The sequence below is a fragment of the Eumetopias jubatus genome, unplaced genomic scaffold (assembly GCF_037043125.1).
Source record: "Eumetopias jubatus isolate StellerSeaLion01/CBP00866 unplaced genomic scaffold, mEumJub1_p1.0 scaffold_1, whole genome shotgun sequence".
Taxonomy (NCBI): domain Eukaryota; kingdom Metazoa; phylum Chordata; class Mammalia; order Carnivora; family Otariidae; genus Eumetopias; species Eumetopias jubatus.
Window position 1 is genome coordinate 48,741,322 of NW_028274807.1, and position 19,123 is coordinate 48,760,444.

The 19,123-nt window shown below is 39.7% G+C and overlaps 1 protein-coding gene across 5 annotated transcripts in view; it reads left to right on the forward strand.

Moving 5' to 3' along the window:
- The window catches only part of NXPE3 (neurexophilin and PC-esterase domain family member 3), a 45,869-nt gene extending 28,268 nt beyond the window's left edge, over positions 1-17,601 (forward strand). For all 5 annotated transcript variants that reach the window (XM_028119229.2, XM_028119230.2, XM_028119231.2 and 2 more), the window contains 3 exons: positions 3,815-3,888; positions 13,767-13,973; positions 16,233-17,601. In XM_028119229.2, coding sequence (XP_027975030.1) covers positions 3,815-3,888; positions 13,767-13,973; positions 16,233-16,783 — 832 coding nt within the window. In that variant the 3' untranslated portion in view covers positions 16,784-17,601. The remainder of the gene's footprint in view (positions 1-3,814; positions 3,889-13,766; positions 13,974-16,232) is intronic.
- Positions 17,602-19,123: the final 1,522 nt, after the last annotated feature.

Sequence of the window (19,123 nt, forward strand, 5' to 3'; positions counted from 1 at the left end):
CTGGGTTCGATCTCAGACAAGCTATTTATCAGTGACGGTGAGCATATTATTTCAGTTCTGTGTACTTTTTGCCAATGTGTGAAGACTGCTCAGTTACTCCCCTTTTAGAGTCGTGTTGTCAGGCCGCTTAGTGGCTTAGCAAAAAAAAGAGGAAGCATAGCTTGTAACTTACTGAAATTCCATGTGGAAAAAAAGTGGGAAAAAGGCTAGAGAATTTGTAAAATTTAAGAATATTCCTGACACCAAATCCTACCATTAAAACTGGAAAACACCTATGAGTCGTGAAGGATGAAACAATGTATGTCCCTGTCCTTACTCATATCCTGGATAAGGCTGGCTGATGGCATTTTGCAGTAGAATCACTTTGTAGTAGTAGAATCATTAAGAAACTCCACTTACTTGGAAGTTTGCTGGGAAAATGGTGTTTGAGGTGGCATTTTTGGAAACCAAACATTTGATAGTCCTGATACTGATTTTATTTTTTGCATTATTTTCTCTGTTAAAATTCTGAGGTTTTGCACCAGCTAACTGAAAAGAAAAAGCAAAGATTGAAAGTGATCTTTTGAGGTATCCTTGAGTGTACTGTTTTGAATTCATGGCCTGCATATGTTAAGCTGATACCCATTTTTACGTTTTTCCCTTGGTGGTTCATAACATTGCTTAATTCAGGAAGGATTAAGAAACAGCCTTGGTCTTTGGTTCCCTAAATTACAGTTGGGCAATTAAAGGGATCTAATCTTTGGTTCTTTACTCCTAAGGAAAAAAAATGTTGGTTTTAGAAAGAACAACAGTACTTTGCTTAAAAGATCCTATTAATATAAAGGAAGGCCTTTTTTTTTTTTTTAAAGATTTTATTTATTTGTTTGACAGAGACACAGCGAGAGAGGGAACACAAGCAGGGGGAGTGGGAGAGGGAGAAGCAGGCTTCCCGCAGAGCAGGGAGCCTGATGTGGGCCTCGATCCCAGGACCCTGGGATCATGACCTGAGCAGAAGGCAGATGCTCAGCGACTGAGCCACCCAGGTGCCCCAAAAGAAGGCCTTTTGAAAGAGTGAGCTTCTCACATGAAAAGCTTCCCATATATTTTTAGCATAATTTAATATCTTTTTTCTTTCTAACTTTGTGTTTAAAAAAACCTTTCAAATCATTAGAAACACTGCAAGAATAATAAAAATGAAATTAAAATGAACAAAAATGAAATGAATAAGTCTTTTACTTAGATTTAGTCTTTTACTTAAATGTTTTGCTATGTTTGCTTTCTCTTGCTTTCTCTATGTGTGTTTATATATGTGTATGTCTACGTATAATTCTTCCCCCCTTGACCATTTGAGATTAAGTTGCAGACATCATGGTGTTGCACCGCATGAGTACGCATCTCCTAGCACATGAATTTTCTCCAGTATGTAACCAGAGCATATTTACCACACTGGGGGCATTTATCATTGATGCAGTACTGTTATTTAATAACAGTCCATACTCAAGTTTCTCCGGTTGTCCGAGTAATGTCCCTTATGGCTGTCTTTTTTATTTTTTAAAGATATATTAATTTGAGAGAGAGTGAGAGCACGAAGCAGATGGAGAGGGAGAGAGAATCTTAAGCAGACTCCACATTCACAAGGGGCTCAATCCCACCACCCTGAGCAAAAACCAAGAGTTAGAAACACTTAACTGACTGCACCACCGAGGCGCCCCTGTTTATTTTTTAAAAAAAATTTACTTAATTTATTTTAGTTTATTTTAACTAATCTAACCTATGATCACACACAGTGTGTTTAGTTACCTCTTTAATCTCTTTAAATCTGGAAGAGGTTTCTAGCTTGTTTTTTACATTATTAAAAATTTGTGTCGGGCTCCTCACTCAGCAAAGTCTGTCCCTCTCCCTCCCCCTCTGCCTCTCCACTGCTCATGCTTTCTCTCTCTTTCTCTCAAATAAATAAGCCAATAAGTAAAGTCTTTAAAAAAAGAATTCTGATGTCACCATTTTGTAGGATGTCCCTTGGTTTGGATTTGCTGCTTTATTGTTTTTCCATGACCACATTGAGGTTAAACATTTTTATAGGAAAATTACAAAGGGGAAATTTTCTTCTTTTCTTTACCTCAAGGCTCTCTCATTAAAGTGGTTTATTTATGATGTTTTTGAAGTCGTGTCCTCTCTTAAATGCCACTTACTTAAGCTATTTTCTAATGTAGTGTCTGATACAGTTGAGCCTTGAAAACCATGGGCATGGAGGGCTCCAACCACTTGCAGAGTCTGTCCAAAATCTGCTCTAACTTCTGACTCCCCAAAAACTGAACTACTAATATCGTGCTTTTGACCGGAACCCTTACAGTTAATTAACACATATTTCGTATGCTACATATGTTAGGTACTGTATTTGTAAAGAAAGCTAGAGAAAAGAAAATCATAAGGAACAGAAAATACATTTACAGTACTGTATTGTATTGAAAAAAATCCATGCATAAATGGACCTGCATAGTTCAAACCCATGTTGTTCGAGGATCAACTGTACTGCCTTCCTACTTTGTTTTTTTATTTCTCTCCCCCATTAGAATGTCAGTTCCATGAAGGAGATGCTGTGGGGGGTTTGTATACTGTTAGATCCCTGACATCTAGGACAGTGCCAGGCACATGGTAGAAGCTTAGGAATTATTACTATTTTTTTTTTAAGATTTATTTGAGTGAGAGGGGAAGAGAGAGAGTGACCATGTTGGGTAGGAGGGGCAGAGGGAGAGGGAGAGAGAATCTTAAGCAGGCTCCGTGCTGAGCAGGGAGCTTGACTTGGGGCTCAATCTCATGACCCTGAGATCATGACCTGAGCTAAAACTGGTCCAAGACTGGTCTACCCAGGTGCCCCCAAAATTATTTATTTTATTTAAAAAAATTTTAATTCCAGGGAGCCTGGGTGGCTCAGTTGGTTAGGCGTCTGCCCTTTGGCTTAGGTCGTGATCTCAGGGTCCTGGGATTGAGCCCCGCATCAGGTCCCTGCTCAGTGGGGAGTCTGCTTCTCCGTCTCCCTCTGCCTGCAGCTCCCCCTGCTTGTGCTCTCTCTCTGTCAAATAAATAAGATTAAAAAGAATTTGGAAAGTTAGCATTTTATTTTGTTTGTTTTTGGTCTAAGCGTGGGAGGTAATTATTGTAACCCAGTTTCTGGAATAGTTATAACAAGTTTTCAGTACTTTCCCCTTGGACTCCACTCTCCCCCACTTTTTCACACAGCTCTCCATCAAATATTTTCCAAGCATGGACTCTAGTCCAGGGCCTGTGCTAAGTGCTGAAGACAAAAGGTGAGGGAGACACAATTTGTGTCTTTGAGGAGTGTATGTTTTAGAAAGAGGCACTCCAGAGCCATAGTAATGATGAACAAAGTACGACAAGAGCACATATCTGGGGACGAGTATCTTCAGTAGGGACTCCTCTCTGTTCTGGGCAAGGCCTGAGGAATCTGTCATGCGACTTAATTCTACATGGATTTGTAGCTTGAAAATTAGATAGTGACATTCTCATCAGTGTGAGCCATTTTCTGAGTCCAAGGGGATTAAGTAATTCAGCCCAGACTTTGTCATTTTGGAGCTTATGCTCTCAGTTCTAAGCAGTGAAAAGTTAAAAACCTATTTAATTTTTATTCACTTTATATATCTATTTAACCTTATAAGAGACCTAGTTTATTAATTAATTGTGTTGATTAACATTTATAAGGATATTTCATCTTAGGGTTCTGTGACATCATACCTTTTTTTTATTTGCAAATGAAGATACATATTAGAAAGTAAATGTTCTTGAATCTAAGCTTGTACTCTTTCTATTCCTTCTAAAGTGGTATCAATATCAAAATGCCAATCAACTCCAGTGGACCTGATTGGGTGACTGTGATTCCCAGGAGAATAAAAGGTAAAAAGGAATGAGCTTGATGGTTTGTTGTTTTTCTTGCTAAATGGGTGAGGCTCTGTGGTTTCACTAATGTTATAAAAACTTTTTTCCTCCTTTTAATGTGCCATGGACATTAAATTAATATGTCATGGACATACTTCTGGGCACAATTGAAAATACTAAAAGAGCTTTTTGATTAAAATAAATCAGACCTTATGTGCATAATCTTGGGCTTTGATATTTAGACTCATGTAAAAGTCGTCTTCCTCCTCCTGTCTCCTCTCTGGTTGGCTCCTTAGGAGCCTTCAGTGCTGTACCGTCCAATATGGTAGCTCCTAGCCACATGTGGCTATTTACGTTAATTAAAATTAAAGTTAATTAAAATTAAATTAAAATTAAATAAAGTGTAAGTCACATACCCTCAGGGGCCACGTGTAGCTAGTGGCTGCCATGTTGGACAGCATTTTATATAAAATGTATCCATTATTGCAGAAGTTCTGTCGGATATCGGTGCTCTAGAGATCCTCAAGAAATGTGTGTAAAGTTGTCATAGAAATTTTTGAAATCCAAAGCATTGGATTAGTGAATGGCAGGTTTCTCAAGGTGTGGTCTCTGCATTAGCAGCATGGGCCTTAGCAGGGACTTGCTGGAATTGCAGATTCTCAAGTCTTATCTCAGGCTACTGAATCAGACACTCTGGGGTGTGGGGCCCAGCGATCTGTGTTTCAACAAACCTTCTAGGCGATTTTGATCCATTGGTATAGGATATCGTTAAAAGTAAGACAACGAAATTCTGAAGAGTAAATGTATACGTTCTGTTTTTGCAGAATAGATGTAAATAGCTATGGTGACTTTTAGGAAGAAAGGATGACTATTATTAAGGAAGCTTATGCAGATGGCAGGCAAGGCCCTTTTAGCTGTTGAAAGCATGGATGTATAGTCTCCCACACAGATCCTGCAAACACAGATGCCGTCGGGCCTGGGTATATTATACATATGAATGTAGTCACGGTGGGTGTTAGTCACATGCATGCCTTGTGTGGTGGGGAGGGAACTGGAGAGCAAGGACAGCCTCTCCGCAGTTCCTTCTGCTTTGTTGCTGTGCAGAAATGTAGACGCAGTGTGGCCAGATCTATAGGGTTTTTTTTCCATAAAAAAGAATCAGAAGTCTTAATCTTTAATCTTTAAATGTAGTATCTCCAGATTTCAAAACATTGGCATCCAATTGAAAACCTTTAAAATATTTTGTGGGCTCCATAAAATTTGTCTGTGGCCCAGCGGCAGCCAGGACACTGCGAGCCTGTATCTCTGGTCCCTGCCATCATGTGTCCCAAGAAATCCCAGTCTTTTCCTAATGAAAGGCTGTATTTGATTTACTTAAAGCCCGTGAATTACTCATTTTAAAGGATTCATATATGAAACATCATTAATGGAAATAACTTTTATTTGCCTGGGCCTCTCCCCCCACATTACCGCCCACAGTTCTGCACTCCTCGCTCTTCCGTGTCTGACACCAAGGAGGCCTTGTTCCACCTCCCTTCTCTGCCAGAGTCCCAGTCTTCTGGCTTGCCTGCCTTGTCCTTGGGGATCTAGAGGGATCGTCAGTGGGTGGAGCTTTGGATGGTTTACCTGCACCTGACAGGCTTCGGTGTTAACCAAGAAGTGGTTGTGGGTTTGTGATGTGCTGTTCTGTTTAGAAAGAAGACAGATTTAGTAACCAGTGAGACTTTTGATGGATTTTTATCTTTTATTTATTTATTTTAAAGATTTTATTTATTTGAGAGAGAGAATGAGTGTGGGGAGGGGCAGAGGGAGAGAGACAAGCAAACTTCTCGCTGAGCCAGGGAGCCTTTTTCTGGGCTCGATCCCAGGACCCTGAGATCATGACCTGAACCGAAGTCAGTCACTTAACTCATTGAGCCACCCAGGCTCCGCTTGATGGATTTTTTTTTTTTTTTTTAGAAAGGAAATCTTTTTTTTTTTTTTTAATATTTTATTATTTGTCAGAGAGAGGTGGAGAGCACAAGCAGTGGGAGTGGCAGACAGAGGGAGAAGCAGGCTCCCTGCTCAGCAGGGAGCCTGATCCTGGGACCCTGGGATCATGACCTGAGCCGAAGGTAGACGCTTAACTGATTGAGCCACCTAGGTGTCCCATCCCCTTGATAGATTTTTAGAGGAAGAAATGAACCATGTATCAGTAGAAGCAGAATAGCCTGGCTTTGAGAAGACCGTCTCAAACAGGTACATAATTGGAAGGAAAAGAGAAGGGCAATTGCTTTATAGAATATCAGAGACCCAGTTTAGGAGAACTTCACTGCAGTTCACACTAGTGACCAGCAAGGTGCACTCAAAGACCCTAAACCGTGGGCTCGCCTTCTTCTCTTCCTCCCTCCCTATCTTCCTCCCTTCATTCCTTCCTTCATCTTTTTTAACACTTTGTTTTCAGATAATTTTAGACTTACATATGAGTTACAGAAATAGTACAGAGTTCCTGTATAGCCTACACCCAGCTTCCCCTTATGCTGACATTTTACATAACCACATAATACTTTCAAAACTAAGATTTTAACATCAGTATAATATTATTAACTACACTGTAGGGTTTATTTGGATTTCATCAGTTTTTCCACTCATGTTCTTTTTCTGTTCTTGAATCCAGTGCAGGATCCCACATTGCATTTAGTCACCATGTTTTCTTAGTCTTCCCTCTATGACATTATCTTCCATGACTTTTAAACTTTGAAGAGCGTTGGTCACATATTTTTTAGAATGCTTCTAACTTTCGATTTGTCTAATGTTTTCTGATGATTGGAATGAGATCATGAATTTTTGGAAGAATAGCAAAGGGGAGTACATGATGTTGATATGTATTGTTAATGATGTTAACTTTGATCACTTGGTTCAAGTGTCTGTCAGGGTTCTCTTCTCTTTATATTTATTCTGTATTCTGGACAGATAACTTTGAGACTGTGGTAGGCTGAATAATGGCCCCCAAAGATATCCAAATCTTAATCCCTCAAATTTGTGAATGTTGTTGTATACGGATGGCAAAGGAAACTTTGTATATGTGATTAAGTTAAGGGTCTAGAGACAGGGAGAGATTATCTGGGTAATCTGAGTGGGCCCTAAATGCAACCACAAGTGTCCTTTTAAGAGGGAGGCAGAGGGAGATTTCATACAGAAGCAGAAGGCAGTATGACAACGGAAGCAGAGAGAGAATTGAAGATGCTGTGCTGCTGGCTTAACACGTGGAAAAAGGGGCCATGAGCCAGAGAACACAGCTCTAGAAGAGGCGAGGAGACACATTGTTTCCTAGCTCCTCCTGAGAGAGCATGGCCTTACTGATACCTTGGTTTTGGCCCAGCGATACTGAATTTGGACTTCCGGCCTCCAAAACTGTAAGAGAATAAATTTGTGTTGTTTTAAGCCACCAAATATGTGTTAACTTGTTATAGTAGCCACAGGAAACTACTCTCCAGATGTCTCTATATTACAACAGAATGTAAACATCCTGTTTACATCTGCTTACACTTTCACCCACTCATTTTTGCATTCATTAGTAGATCTTGCCAGCAGCAATTATTTCTGTGGCACGTAATTCTGATTTTTTAATCTCTCATTCCTAAGACATTTATTAATTGGAATTTTTCTGTAAGGAAGAATTGTCCCTTTTTTCCTATTTATTTAATTATGTCATTATAGGCTTATGACTCATGATTGTTTATTTCATTCTTTGGGTTATTACCCAATTCATTTGTTGTTTATTTTGTTGCTGTGATTGCTCCAGTTTTGGGAATTGGGAATTTTTTCGGTTTGGCTCCTGTGCCCCTTTGACATGCTGTCATCCTTTTTTTTTTTTTTTCCTGTAAGCACTTCCTTACTTTCTGGCACCACAAGATATTTCAGACCCATCTTGTGTTTTCTTTGCCCTGGCCTTGGAAGGGTTTATATTCTTTCCACTTTTATTATTTTAGTTATGAATCCTGTGTTTTGAAGGTTTTGTTTTTTCTTATCAGTTTTTGTATGTTACGTAACTGATTTTCCTACAAGCTAAAATTATTCTAAGATGCATATTTAGTCTGCTGAATTGTTAGAGATTACCCGTCTACCCCCAGGCATGGGTATAATTCCAGTCAAAAACAAAGAATCATAGGGACAAGATCTGATTTCTGACAGGCTTTCCCAGTGTCAGAATTGCTGCTGACTTTTCATTAGCACCTGTACTGTGGTCCCGAGACCACCACAGCCTAATAGAAGCCTTGATGGCTTCTAACCTCACCAACAACTAAAATAGAGCTCATATTTTTGGGAGAGCTTACTGAGAGTTTGGGATAAAACTAGATCTAATAGCAATAGAATAAACATTAACATCTTTGTAGCCCTTTGCTATTTTCTTTATCTTTTGAGGTGTATCCTACATACCAATGAGTGCATGGATTGTAAATATATAGTACAATGGAAATTTACATTTATATCTGTCTTTGTAGCTGCGGTAGGTCAATTCTAAGATGACTCCCAGTGACCCATGCCCATATATAATTCTTTTTCTCTTGAGTGTGGGAAGGACCTGCAAATATGATGGGATATCACTCCCATGATTTGATTATGTAACAAAGTTGACTTCTAAAAAGTATACTATTCTGGGTAAATCTAGGTCACCTAACTGGATAACCCCTCAACAGAAACCAGGTTCTTCTTGAAGAGATTCAAAGTGTGAGAAGGCTTTCATGTGAGGGAGATTCTTTGTTGCTGGCTTTAAAGATGGAGGAAGCCATGTGGCAAGAAATGTAGGCAGGTTCTAGGAACTGAAAGGCATTCCCTGTCTGACAACCACCAAGGAAACAAGAAACTCAGTCTTAGAACCACAAGGAACTGAATCTGGCCAACAATTTGAATGAGCCTGGAAGCAGATTTCTCTCATCTTCGGAAAGGACCACAACCCTGCTGACAACCTGATTTCAACCTGTGAGACTCTGAGAATCCCGCTATGCCATGCCCTGGACTCTTGACAGACAGAGCTCTGTGATAATAAATGTCCCTTGTTTTTAAGCCACTTAAGTTTGTGGTGGTTTGTCACACAGCAATAGAAAATGAATAAAGTGTAACTACCACCCACATGAAGATATAGAATGTTTAGAACACAGAGAATATTTCCAGCATTCCAGTGTTGCCCTTTATATTAAAAATGGTTAATACTACTAATACTACTACAGTGTTGGACTTTCACAATAGCTCTTCAAAATAACTAATAATTTATCCGTTTTGTAGATAATGAAACCAAGTTCCAGAGCTCGTTCAGTCATCATTTTGACATCTGCTCTGTGTCTGATGCTAGACCAGACTCAGAATACAGGGGATGAATAAGATGAGAGTTTGAGTGAGTTCTGGCGTCTCCTTTGGGAGAGGTGGAGCCAGGTATAAACCAGAGCCTCTGACTCAGGTCCAACCCCTTTTCTGCTACCTCTTACCGTGCTTGGGAGGTGTGGTGGAGGACGTCTTGCTGTTCGGGTTTGTCTGCAGTAGTGGAATCCATCAACTCTCTAAAATCTAAATGCATCCAAAGGATGGAGTGAATGATGAAATGGTGTTGGATGTTGCTTGGTGAAAATCAAAGTGGTGCCGTTATGGATGAGACGTCACTCTGATGTTGATGTGGTAGTGCAACAAATTGGACAAAGCTTTTTTTTTATTTTTTATTTTTTTAAAGATTTTATTATTCATTTGAGAGAGCGAGAATGAGAGAGAGAGAACACATGAAAGGGCGGAGGGTCAGAGGGGGAAGCAGACTCCCCGCTGAGCAGGGAGCCCGATGCGGGACTCGATCCCAGGACCCCAGGATCATGATCTGAGCTGAAGGCAGTCGCTCAACCAACTGAGCCACCCAGGCGCCCTAAAGCTATCTTTTTTTTTTTTTTTAAAGATTTTATTTATTTATTTGACAGAGAGAGAGAGTACAAGCAGGGGGAGAAGCAGGCTCCCCACCGAGCAGGGAGCCCGATGCGGGGCTCGATCCCAGGACCTTGGGTTCATGACCTGAGCCAGAGGCAGATGCTTAACTGGCTGAGCCACCCAGGTGCTCCGGACAAAGCCATTTTAAAGACAATCACTTTCCAGTTGTTGGAAAAAATACTTCATACAGAATACATTTTATTTGGTTAACTTAGAAAATCAAAGGGCTCATATCCTACATATAAAATCCAACTAACTGATAGCATTTGGGGGTAGGAAGCCCATTCCCACAACTGTATCAGTAGTGTAATGTGTGCCTTTGTAGACAGACAACCTTTACCACTAGCTGTCCCTACAACTCTGAGAAACTTTGGCAAGTCACTCTGTGACATTCTTCCTTCACCTTTAAAAGATTTAGACTAGCCATTATCTGAGGTCCCTTTGAACATTCTTTGAATCTATAGGTATTTCTACCTATACCTATTTTTAGCTTACCTCTGTAAAATGCTTCGCTTTTAGGGGACTAAAGTATAAAGAAAAAAAATTAAATTCCCAAGATTTTCTAGGGGGCACTCAAGAGACTCAAACTCAAGCCATGGTAATGACTGTGTAGCCGGGACCTTCTCATAGTCCCAGCCCTTGATAAGGTATCCGTAAACAGCTCCACACATGCTGTCCTCATTTCTTATCTCCCTGAGATGGTACCCAAGTGTTCCGGTGTGTTCCCCAGTGCAAGGAATTGATTCTTTTTCTTCTCTGTCTTGTTTTTCCTCTCATGAACTATATACTCCCCTTTGGCCTGCCTTTTACTTTTCTGTTCTGTGATAATTCCATGCCATAATTTTAAGGGACATGTGCACTAACATGCACTCACACACACCTCCCACCCTTAATTCACACTGTATCTCTGATCCAGCTCTTTCTAGATAGTATAGGGAAATTTTTTTCTCTGCATTTTTCTCCCTCATTTTGTCCCATTTGTGGCCCAAATAGCCCTCATTTTGGCTAATGAATGACATGGGATGACACCCTTTGGAAGAAAATATAAACTATGGGTTTTAAAGAGACGCTAACAGATTTTAGAGAAGCAGGGACCTTACTTGCAAGTTATCGAAACTCTCCCTTCTGATTTTGCATAAAGATCTTCTTATCTGCCTTTATAACCACCTCCAGGAAAACAACTTCCTTCACCTTCAGTATTTAAGATAACTGTAAAATTAGTAATAACTCATTTTTGTTTTAAAATTACTTTTATTCCACATGCATAGTATATTGGGGTTATATATTCAGTTTTAGAGACTTTCATATCTTATGTGAAAATTCCGAGGTTGAAGAAATGCTGACTTTGAAATAACTTCAGACTCCTTAAAGTCTTATTAAAATAGGAAATGTGTTGGGGATGCCTGGGTGGCTGAGATGGTTAAGTGTCTGCCTTCGGCTCAGGTCATGATGCCAGGGTCCTGGGATCGAGCCATGCATTGGGCTCCTTGCTCGTGCTCTCTCAAATGAATATATAAAATCTTAAAAAAAAAAAAAAAATAGGAAACATGTTTGTCTCAGCTGACCATAAGAGGGCAGTGTAGGTACATGCATTTCACTTTAAAATTATGCTCTGTTATCTAGTGCTGCAAGTGTAAAGAATTAATGTCAGGTTCAGTAATTGATTTGCTTTGCTTGACTTAACTCTGGTAGTAAATATAATTAACATTTGAATGGGAATGGTAATTGTTTCCTGTGTGATATATACTTTTCTTTATCACATGTTTTTGACACAGAATAGCCAAGTGTCCTGAATTAACCATGGTAAAAATTGTAACTTCAAAATCACTTTTAATTCCCAGTCTAGTAAATGTTTTCTTTGTGCCCCAGGTGTCTGCTCTAGGGCTCTCTGCCTGTGTAATCTTGACGTGCTGATGTAATGAGGGAGCTTTGGGCAGGGTGTGGTAACACAGTAAAGCCACACTTGGTAACATGTGAAGAAATTGTTTTTGAATAAGCCAGATAAATTATCCCTCCCCCCCCATTTTTTCTTTGACAATCACTTTTTCCAAGTAAAGTTTTTCTTTCTTTATTTTTTCCAAGTAAAATTTTAAAAAATGCCATTTACCTTTCTGCTTAGGCCCTGAACCTTCAAGGAATTAGCAGATGCCTAAGTTAAAAGATGAAATAGGCACTATCTGTCAAATAGGGCATCTTCTTTGAAGAGAATAAAACCAAAATAATTTTGAATAATAATAATATCAAGATGATAAGCTGAAAATAGTCACAAATACGGGACTCAGATTTAAATTGCTGAGTCGTATAAACATTTGGATTTTGAATTGTGGTTTAACAGGTGAGACTATAGAATTACTGGATTATGATCCAGGTTTGAGCCTTGGGGTTTGTAAGGAGGTGATATAAAAAAATTGGTGGCTTTTAAAGATTGTAGATTCAAAATGAATAAGTATACTCCTTCAGGAAAAAAGCCAAAAAGAAAACGGCTGCCATCTACAACCATCTGCTTTTGAGAGATGATGTAGCACAGTGGTTAGAACATGGGTATTGGGACTCACCCGCCTGGATCAGGTCCTGGCTTTGCCACTTACTAGCTCTGGGTCTAGGTCAAGTTGCTGAACTGTTCTGAAAGGTAGAGGTAACAATAGGACCTACCTAGGGTAGGTTGGGTAGGGTTATTGTGAGCATCATATGAGATAACATGTTTAATTGCAGAGTAAACTCACAAGAAATATTTGCCATCCCTGTTTATTTTGAAGCATGTAAAATGTGTTGTTTCTACAGAAGCATTTTCCAAGGGAGGTGTTAGGGCAGAAGGATGTTGACTCTCCCTCTGAAATGTGCTCTGGTGCTTGTGTCATCACATGTAGCTAGGCTACAACCATGAGTACACACTGCTGCTGTGTTTATTTTATTTTATTTTAATTTTATTTAATTTTATTTATTTTTTTAAAGATTTTATTTATTTGTCAGAGAGAGAGAGAGCACAAGTAGGAGTGGCAGGCAGAGGGAGAAGCAGTCTTCCTGCTGAGCAGGGAGCCCAATGTGCAGCTCGATCCCAGGACCCTGAGGACCCTGGGATCATGACCTGAGCTGAAGGCAGACGCTGCACCGAGGCACCCCTGCTGCCTTTTAAATACTGTTCATTGTGCAAGAAGGCCTTCTGAGTCTTCTGTGTTGTGGGGAATAGTTCTTCAGAGTGTGTATATTTGGTTTGTTCTCTGTATTAAGTGGTGGTTTTCTGAATTCATATTTGATTATAGGACCCATAGGTTAAAACTTTCCTTTTAATAGGCTGAGCAGGGACGCCTGGGTGGTTCAGTTGTTAAGTGTCTGCCTTTGGCTCAGGTCACGATCCCAGGGTCCTGGGATCTAGCCCCACATCAGGCTCCCTGCTCTGCGGGAAGCCTGCTTCTCCCTCTCCCACTCCCCCTGCTTGTGTTCCCTCTCTGCTGTGTCTCTGTCAAATAAATAAAATCTTAAAAAAATAATAATAATAGGCTGAGCAACAGTGGACTGATTTTACTATACATATGTAAAATATGAATTTAAGGTGTTACTTACCTCATAGGCCCTGGTATGAGAAATTCATTCTGGGATAATACTGGACAATGCTTATATCTACACATTTCCATGGTTATTTGCTTGCTTTTATTTTTGGCTTTGATAAAAACATGCATAATCAGAGGGGAGTGCTCAAAGTTCCCTTTTCCCTTTCTGTCCACCAATACCATCAAACACGTTTCAGATCTTCCTATTTTTGTGCAAAGGAGAAACTTTTGTAGCAAGGGGAAAGTCTGGGATTTCTCTGAGATGTGATGGCAGGAAATGTTACCCATATACGAGCAGGCTAACAAATAAAGGGGCTTAATTTTGTTTCTTGGAGCATTTTCCATGTATGGTTTGTTGGAGGAGACTTTCAGAATATCTTATTTTTTCCTTTTTCTTTTCAGAAACGAACAGTCTGGAACTATCTCAAGGCTCAGGAACTTTTCCTTCTGGGTATTATTACAAAGACCAGTGGAGGCCCAGAAAGTTTAAGATGCGCCAGTTTAATGACCCCGACAATATCACAGAATGCTTGCAAAGAAAAGTGGTGTATTTATTTGGTGACTCAACAATCAGGCAGTGGTTTGAATACCTTACTACGTTTGTTCCAGGTTAGTACTTTGTATTTTATTTTATAACTCTTTTCCACATGGACAAAACCAGCTTTCTTCACTCCAGTGCCTGAAGAAAGGCATCGGCCAAGGAAGTAGTTATTTCTCTGTGGACTGAAGAGGTATCCTAACCCTGGAGAGCTGTGTGATGGTTTCTGATCCATGGTGGGGTTGATGTATTGACGGAAGCACTGTGTTCTTGTTGAAGTTTTGTACCATGGATTAGCTGTGCGACCTTGGATGTGTCATTGTTACCAGGCCTTCATTTCTCCATGTGTGCAATGAGGCAGCTGGATGGTATCACCTTACAGCAGTCCTTTACTTCTGATATTCTGGGCTCTAAAAGAGAGGGGGACATTTCCAGTTGTTTCTCTCCTAATTCTGTTTGGTCAGACTCCAAGTTTATAATAGATTTAACTGGAAGGAAGCAGCCAAACTGACTGTGGTCCACTTTAATGCATCCATTCAGCAAAGCCTTCCCAGTGTCATCCGTTGGGCATTCCATTGGTATGATTTTGAGATGAGCTGGCTCCTACTGAGGGAGTCTTGGTAAGTCCCAGCATTCTTAGCTTCCTGATTTCACTGCTGGGCTCTGGGGGTGCTATCCAGACTCAGAATAAAGCCCCACTCACTGGAGGGCCATCCCTTATTCAAGGGCCTTTTCTTCTTCATGGGAGGTATGTGGGCTGGATGAGGAGGGATGAATCCCAGGTAACAGTACTAAAGACCCTGCTTACAATTTAGAGAGCTGATAAGTAATTCTGTGGGAACTATTTTTGAGGGCTGTGTATGGGGAAGGTTTTCCATAAAGCACAGTCCCATAGTTTGTTGTGAGCTGTTGTTGGTATTTTTTTTTCTCTTTTTATTTTTTACATCAACTTAATTTCAGATTTAATTTTTAGAAGGAAAGGAAGAAGTAGATATGATCCCCAAAAGTAGAAAGTTAATTCCAGTTTTTGTTTTGCTTGTTTTTTTGAAATAGGCATAGCCGAGTTTAGTCGATAAAGCATACATTAAAAACTAGAAAAAGGGATATAATTTGTATGGCATAATGCTAAACATGTTTTGATGCTGACTAGGCAGGGCCCTCCAAGAGTCTTTAGTTGTTTGTTTCTTAAGTTCTAATGACGTAGCTCATTATTTCCTTTCATAGCAGTGATCACATTGGGTGTCTTGATTGTTTTCCACCATATCCTTTGCAGACAGATTTTCACCTGATAAAGCCTTGTGTCAGGGCTTGATCTTAATCAAAAGAAAAAATGATAGCTTGAGTTTATTCAGCTTAAGTGGGGCCAAATGCTAAGTAGTAATGAATTAGGTAGGAAATTCTAGAAGAGGAGTCTGGGACTGCTTGGAGAGAAAAGTGACACCTTTAACCCTTAAGAAGAATGTAGGCCAATTATAGTATGATGTTATTTCTTCAGAATTGACAGTATACCTCTTGAGAGCCAGGACTGTGACTTACCCATCTGAGCATTACTGGCTCATGGCACTGAATAGGTGCTTAGAAGTGCTAATTGACTTGGGTTGCCAGAAGTTACTTGGTCTGTTCTCTGAAAGGCACTTGTAGGAACATTTAAGTATATGAGACAGGCCCTCTTTCCTTATGGGGCATATGTTAAGTGATGAATTGTAGAGACCGAGTTTTTTAGGGGTAACAAAAGAGAAATAATCACTGATTCCTAGGACCATCAGAAGATCTCAGAGGAGCTAGACTTTGAAACACGACTTGGTCTTTGTTATTCTTGTGACGGAGATAGACATTTTCTAAGACACTAATACGATTTTCCATCCATAGGGTGAAATCGAAAATCAGAAGAAACAGGGCTGCTCCGTTCTTTCATGTATTGCAAAAAGAAGTATTTGGTTACATTTATGCATTCTTAAAAAGGCAGAAGTTATAGCCCTTCTCCTAGAAGAAATAATGTTTGTCTATTAGAAGAATCATGTGTAAATGCCAAGTTGATTTTTAGATATTCAGCAGTTGGTGCAAACAGGAAGATTTCTTGGCCTAATGGTTAGTGGTAAACAGTTATTTTGCTTCTGGGGTATATAGACATAGGTATCACTGGTAGTTTAATAAATATGTTAGAATACAGGTCTGTTGAGGCCAGTGAAATAGATATTCCCTTTACACTTGTACCTTTTTGTTACACTTTTATTTGAAAAAATGTTCTTTTAAGCTGCTAAGTATAGAATCATCATAATATATGTGCTTGGTTTGAACATTTTTATGAATTTGAGTTTTCCTTGTTTCAGATTTAGTGGAGTTTAACTTGGGTAGTCCCAAGAATGTGGGTCCTTTCCTTGCGGTGGACCAGAAGCACAACATCCTGCTCAAATATCGCTGCCATGGTCCACCCATCCGTTTTACAACTGTCTTTAGCAATGAGCTCCATTATGTGGCAAATGAGCTGAATGGCATCGTGGGCGGGAAGAACACCGTGGTTGCCATAGCTGTATGGTCTCATTTTAGCACCTTCCCCTTGGAAGTGTACATCCGGCGGCTCAGGAATATCCGTCGAGCAGTGGTCCAGCTCCTGGATCGAAGTCCTAAGACCGTGGTAGTCATCCGAACAGCCAATGCCCAAGAGCTGGGGCCTGAAGTGAGCCTTTTCAACAGTGACTGGTACAACTTTCAGCTGGACACCATCCTTCGGAAGATGTTCTCAGGAGTTGGAGTGTATCTCGTTGATGCCTGGGAGATGACCCTGGCTCATTATTTACCCCACAAGCTACATCCAGATGAAGTTATTGTGAAGAACCAACTGGACATGTTCTTGTCCTTTGTGTGCCCCTTGGAGACCTAGCCTGCCCTGGAGGGGACTGGAGGAATCATGTTACCTGTAGTACAGGAAGTTTATGGCTGGCCCCATGGAGAAATGGCTGCTATTGACATGTACACAATTTCAAAAGAAACTGGACTTTATATAAGACATAAGGAGCTTAGAAAATGCAGGTTGCATTTATGTCTACCTACAGCATTTTTTCCAATCTTTACATAGCCATGGGAGAACCATTATTAACAACATCTACGCACTGTATTGCCCTTGTAACCAAAGATGTTAGTGAGTGTGTTTGAATTAGCCTCTCCTGAGAGGGGAGATTACGATGCTAAAAAACTGTGAAAAGTGTTCTGACCTAAGTGGTTGGTAGCTTATCTGGTAAAGGAGATTGAGCTTATCTGTATGAATAACACAGTTGGTCCATCTTTGGTGGGATGAACTGATAAGGCTTCTAGTCAGTGGCTCCTGTAATACGCTGCGGACTGCTGTGTCTCAGGAGTTTCTTTCAATGATCCACCTTTTCTGAATTGCTTGAAAAGGCCAGTATCCTTGGTCAGAACTTTCTAGTGAGAATATTTACAATATCCCGCTTTTATCTAGAAAAGAAGCAAAAGAAAAATATGAAAGCAGTACACAAAATCTGTGTGTTGAATTGATACTTGCACTGGGGGATTGTTACTTATTTCAGCTAAATTTTACATGATGAATACTTTAATCACTTTTGGAACTGGAAGGGGGAATCTATAAATGGAAATTTATTTTTGTGTTTTGAAGTTTGAGGGTTTTAAGAACTGAATTTTGTGTAAAGAATGCTGTTGTTTATTATAAAGTTGTAGAAGTTACTTCCATCAAGTTCAAGTGTTTCTTTTTTGGTTGTTATTTTGAATCGCATACCAACATCAGAAATTAAAATTAATTAGTATCGAAAGTTCGATATTGAGATCTAGAACAGGTATTTATTGATTTGAATGTAAGGTATACATATTCTCTCATGCTTGGAAGTAAAAAGCTGCCATTCCTACTCGCTATCTTAAAATAATTGAATTATCGATTTTATTTGACTGTCTTTACCTTATTAATTTCAAATGAGTGTAGGTTAACTTGGGGCCATTTAGTAAGTGTAAGTACTCTTTTCCGAGCCACAATAGATTACAATCTAGTTTTAGTTATCCCTAAATGGATACATGAAGAGACTGAGGAAGCTTTAGAGATGAAGACAGATGTTTAAAGCGTGAAAAAATTTGGAGTTTTAACTTAGAACAGAGAGTGTAAGATCTTCCTTTCTTAGCCTTGAGGGCCACCTTCAAATTTATAAAATATACATATGGGGAAAGAAGATTTTAAATTGTTTTCTGAGTCTAAAGAGGACCAACAAGTAGATAAAAATATTAAGAAAGTTTAATTTTAATGGTCTTTAAGCTTTAGAGTGTCTGAGAATCACCTGGAATACTTGAGAAAAATACAAATTTAGGGGTCATGCTTCTGGGAATTGTGGAATCAACCTTTGTTACAAGTGTCCAGTGATTCTGACGCAATGGTAATATTCTACACTTTGAGCAATACCAACTAAGGGAAGAAGGAAGATAGAACTAAGGAAATAATATTGCTTGTCTATTATTTCAGGGGCTTAATCCCTAACATTTAATTGTGATAATGATCTAGTAGTGTAGGTAATATTAGGTACCTTTTATAGATGAGGAACTCGAGTTTGGATTTGAACCAAGGTATGCGAGAGTACATAGCCCTTTTTGGACTTTTATAAAGAGAGATTCTCTTTTTCACAAAAGAACTTTTTAAACATTTTCTCAAAGATTGCTGGAGGCTGAGGCTGAGCTTCATCTTCTCAGGAGAATTTCAGTTTCCACTGCCTCTCCAGGGCTTTGGAGTGATGCTTTTTTTTTTTTTAAGATTTTATTTATTTACTATTAGAACAAGTGGAAGGAGGGGCAGAAGGAGAAGCAGACTCCCCGCTGAGCAAGGAGCCCGATGCAAGACTTTGATTCCAGAACCCGTAGGATCATGACCTGAGCTGAAGGCAGACGCTTAACTGACTAAGCCACCCAGACAGCCCTGGGTGGCTCCCTGAACAACCATCATTTTATTAAATACCAATTGACTGACATTTCCTGGCTTCAGGTATTAAGTTTCAGATTGATACATTGGGGTGTAACAAGAATATTTGGTAAGCCTTTACATATCCATATTACATGCCAGAGATGACTCTGTTTCTGGGCCGTATTAAAGGAAAAAGCAATTACTGAGAGAAGTACAGGGAAATTAACACCTGCAACCCCCCCCCCCCATTTGAGAGAGGGAGAACCAGTGGAGGGAGGGGCAGAGAGGGAGGGAGGGAGAGGGGGAGAG